The sequence below is a fragment of the Limulus polyphemus genome, unplaced genomic scaffold, assembly GCF_000517525.1.
Source record: "Limulus polyphemus unplaced genomic scaffold, Limulus_polyphemus-2.1.2 Scaffold1621, whole genome shotgun sequence".
Taxonomy (NCBI): Eukaryota; Metazoa; Arthropoda; class Merostomata; order Xiphosura; family Limulidae; genus Limulus; species Limulus polyphemus.
Genome location: NW_013667231.1, coordinates 205,650 through 210,200, shown reverse-complemented (window position 1 = coordinate 210,200; position 4,551 = coordinate 205,650). Strand labels below are relative to the sequence as shown.

Here is a 4,551-nt window from a genome sequence, read left to right as displayed (position 1 = left end):
GACAACAATCCCCGGTTAGATTCATGTTTGATTTTAAACGTTTTGAGACGGCTTGACTGAGTAATGAAAAACTTTATTATAAATGTACGACGTTTCGACAAGATTTTGTCATACTCAGGTACTTGAGAATGACAAAATATTGTCGAAATGTTGTACATTTATAATAAAGTTTTTCATTATCCAGTCAAGCCGCCTCAGACTTTTATTTTCTAAAAAAGTGGGTTCCTCGTTATCAAGTTTTTATGTTTGATTTTTTTGGTTCATATCTATAACATTTTTATATGAAAAAACTAATAATGTATTTTCAAAATAAAATCCATTGTGGTTTCTTTCAATGTTTATTCTAGAATATTCATGTAACACACCTTTTGAATTTCCATTTGCCATCATTACTTGCAGGAGCAAACTGGCTGTGTTAACACAGTTAGGAGCAAGGCGAAAAATAAAGGTTTCATTGTACTTTGGTTCAGTCGTTTTTTTTACCATGACGGACTTCTTTCTTTTCACTGGTTTATTGTCCACCAATAGCTTTAGCTTGACATAAGAATCTGTAAAAAATCATAATCATAAAAAAATCAGCTATATAAGTTTTCTAGAATTACATGTTTATGTTCAAAGTGTAAACATATTTTAGTATATAGAGAGGAATTTTTAGAAAGTTGCTCATGAAGAATATCCATAAAATTATTCGTATGTTACATATGTAATATTCACATGTTTCAAACCTTATTCTCCTATCGTTTATTTTTATCTTTACAAAACTTTTATATTTCTCTAGGTTCAGACCATGTGCAATATTCAACCTGAGGTGTTACTTTCTGTCTTATCAATGGAATTATCTACTATTTTATGGGATGGTTTTACAATAGGTTCTACGTGAACATAAATATAAAACAGCGATACTTCCGCATTCTAGCGCCTTTTTTTTTTTCTGATTGGTCAACTACAGGTAGAAGGTGTTTACTGAATGTCATTTTGGTGCTTTCAAGAGAGAGATTGGTTCTATCTTTCAGGATTGTTTGTTTGGTTTGTTTTGAATTTCGCATAAAGCTACACCAGGGCTATCTGTACTAGCCGTACCTAATTTAGCAAGAAAGACTAGAGGGAAGGCAACTAGTCATCACCACCAACAATTCTTGGGATACTATTTTACCAACGAATAGTGGGACTGACCATTACATTATAACGCCCCCACGGCTGAAAGGGCGAGCATGTTTGGTGGGACGGGGATTCGAATCCACGACTCTCAGATTGCTAGTCGAGTTCCCTTACCACCTGGCTATGTCAGGCCTATCTTGTTTTCGTATTTGAGAGCATCAAGAACTATTTATGAATGCCAGTTCTTGTTCGACTACCCACTTCCATCTGCTGGTCCTGTGTGCTTTGTTTTACTTTCTGTTCATTTACCAGTTAGGTTTGCTTCAATTATCTTTCCGCTGAAATACAGTTGATTTTATGTTGTTGTTTTTTATTTTCCCCACAACACACTTGTATGCCCATTCCTTCATTTTACTTTTCTTATCATCTTCAGCATATTTTATTTTACTCAGACTTCAACACCATGTCTTGTTTCTTTCAATTCACCTGAAACTAATCGCTGTAACTATCCTTTTACGTACCAAGTCCTCGAATGTGTGTGTGTGTTTTCTTCTAGCAAAGCCACATCGGGCTATCTGCTGTATCCACCGAATGGCATCGAACCCCTGATTATAACGTTGTAAATCCTAAGACTTATCGTTGCCTCATCGGAAGACCCAAGTCCTCGAAACTTTAGTTTTGCGGAGATCAGATGACCGTGCACTTGGTGAGTCCTCGAACAAGCGCTAGAGATAGAAGTGAATAATCCCACTCCTCCCCGGTGGGGCAGCGGTAAGTATAAGGACTTACAACGCTAAAATCTAGGGTTAGATTCTCTGTGGGGAACACGGCAGATAGCCCAATGTGACTTTGCTTTTAAAAAAATAGAAGTGAGAAGTTTATTACATGAAAGAGTAGTATTATGAATATTTCACATACTAACTTGTGACCGGGCCGATCTGACTGAGAGCTCAAGTCTTTCAATAAACCAATTTTTAAGATTTGAATTCACTAACTTGTGATAAGCTACGACGCTACGTTCGTTTGAAGCAGGTTCCCAAACTGGGGTTAATGACTCTTGGAGGGGATGGGGAGTCACGATATGGGTTTAGGGTGAACACAACACATACAAAATATAGTCTTTTCCAATAGTGACTCTATAATGGCTTAAGTATTTTTACACCCGAGACAATTATGATGAAGTGTACTCCCCACCTCCCAACCACAGTTTATATAATCATAAGGCAAAAACAATCCTGTTTATAATAATACATAAATTAAAAAAATGTATGGGAAAATTTTCCCAAATTCTATCATAAGGTTTAATTCTCAAATATCTGTTAAAATAGCTGGAGCTCTGCGTCCCCTTCCTGGTTGCGCCGGGGACAGCCCCCACGCTCAGCCCTCTCTAGTTACGCTATTGCTGTTATAACGTCTGAAGAGTGTCATTGCTAACAATACGCTCCATTATAACAGCAAAAGGACAACTGCGAGGAAAACAAAACAGACACCAGTAATTTAAGGTACGTTACTCCATTTCTGTGGATTCTGTGAGCGAAATTCTTAGGATACCTAATGTCATGGGGGATCTTGCGATAATAAAATTTAGTAACCCCTGATGTAAACCGCATAATAATGTAGTCTGATAACATTATGATGCTAAAAATAATGTTATAATATAGGTTTATTATATTTATTGTTATGTGTGCAGTTAAAGTTATATTTAAAACAAAATCTGGGCTACAACAACACTTGATATATTCAAATACAGTAAATAAATGAACAATTTGGTTCTCGTCGTAATCAAGGTAATTTGGATTGCATCACTTGGAAGTTGGAAACTTGGGTTTGAAATCAAACTTATAAATTGTCGTCTAGAGTTTGAATATTCGATTACATCTATTAAATGCTTTGATATTTAACCAAATCTAACGTATCTGGAATATTAACTAATATAAAAATGAGCGCAATATTAGTGTAAGTGGTTTCTTGGTAAGATGACCGACACGCGACTTCATTCATACTAGTTCTGTCAATTTGTAGCTTGAATTAAAGCGTAAAGTGTATCTAAATGTTGTTCAAAGTAGTTGAAAATACATAAAGTATAATAATAATATAGACTATAATTCACAAACATTATATCAACATACCTTACAATATATACAAAATCGAAACTGATGAAAGTTCCATACGTCACGGCCTGGCACAGTCAGGCGGTGAGAGCGCTTGACTCGCAATCTGAGGGTCGCGGGCTCGAATCCCAGTCCCACCAAACATACTCGCCCTCTCAGTCGTGGGAGCGTTATAATGTGACGGTCAACCTCAATATTCGTTGGTAAAAGAGTATCCCAAGAGTTGGCGGTGAGTGGTGACGACTAGCTGCCTTTCCTCTAGTCTTTCGCCGCTAAATTAGGGACGGCTTGCGCAGATAGCCCTCGTGTAGCTTTGCGCGAAATTCAAAACAAAACATATCCATACGTCACAGATATATTTTGTAAGTGTAAGTGCTTTTCAGTAAGGACCACAACAAGCTTTATGTGGCTTCCAATATGGCGACGCAATGGCATCAAGTTTGCATAGTGATACTACAGCGGAAGTCGCGTGACGCTGAGAGCATGCGCGCTGGAGTTTCTCGAATTATTGAGGAACCCCGCGAATGTCCGAGTGTTTGCTAACGCCCTCTTTTTTAGTATATAAGCCTGGCAAAGAAAGCCAGCAATATAGATAGATGAAGAGATAGATTGAAGAGAGAGATAATTGAGTCAAGCGAACAGTAGGCACCATAAGTAAAGTGTAAGAATCACTGTGATTTATAACGTGTGTTATAAAGGTTGTTAGGTTTAGAGTGACGAGGTAGTATTGACTGTGGAGATTCTGTGTATTACAAATTTGTATGGAGGAAGAATAAACTGGGTTAATCAAGAAAGGACTTGTATCGCTGAAGTTTCTAGGAAAGAATTTATACCGGAAATTAACAAACAAGCAGATACGTAACAATAGTTTTGAGCGATCCAATCAAATATAAAAAATTGATAATCTATACATATGCATAAATTGTTCAGTCGAAAGATACTTAATTTGGTGGGTCTGGCCTTAATGTCTAGAACTTTCTTTAAAGTTTAGGAAATAAGCTGAGCCATATATAATAAAAGCGTTTTAGGCTGAGGTTAGTTACTGAGTCTCTTAAACTGAGTTATTGAGTTAGCAAGTTTATTAGTCAGCTAAGGAATGAACAGAGCATGATTCAGTCATTTTATCTGTTACTCTCAACCAGTTAGTCAGCTATTTAGCTCCTTTCTCTATATGCCCTAAATTTAGAATACTGCAGTTTGAAACTTAAAACTTATCTTAGAAAATTATGGTGTAACGAATTTATTGTTATGTATTTATTTTAATATGAATGTTGTTTAGATTAAGTTTATATTTAGAAACATACATAGCTTATACTGTTAGATAGGTATTGCGAAACTCCCG

At 36.4% G+C, this 4,551-nt stretch overlaps 1 protein-coding gene across 1 annotated transcript in view; it reads right to left on the bottom strand.

Moving 5' to 3' along the window:
- The window catches only part of LOC106464337 (synaptotagmin-15-like), a 36,104-nt gene that overhangs the window by 3,843 nt on the left and 27,710 nt on the right, over positions 1-4,551 (bottom strand). Inside the window, exon 8 of the mRNA XM_013924467.2 lies at positions 366-548. Within this exon, the coding sequence (XP_013779921.1) occupies positions 366-548 (183 nt within the window). The remainder of the gene's footprint in view (positions 1-365; positions 549-4,551) is intronic.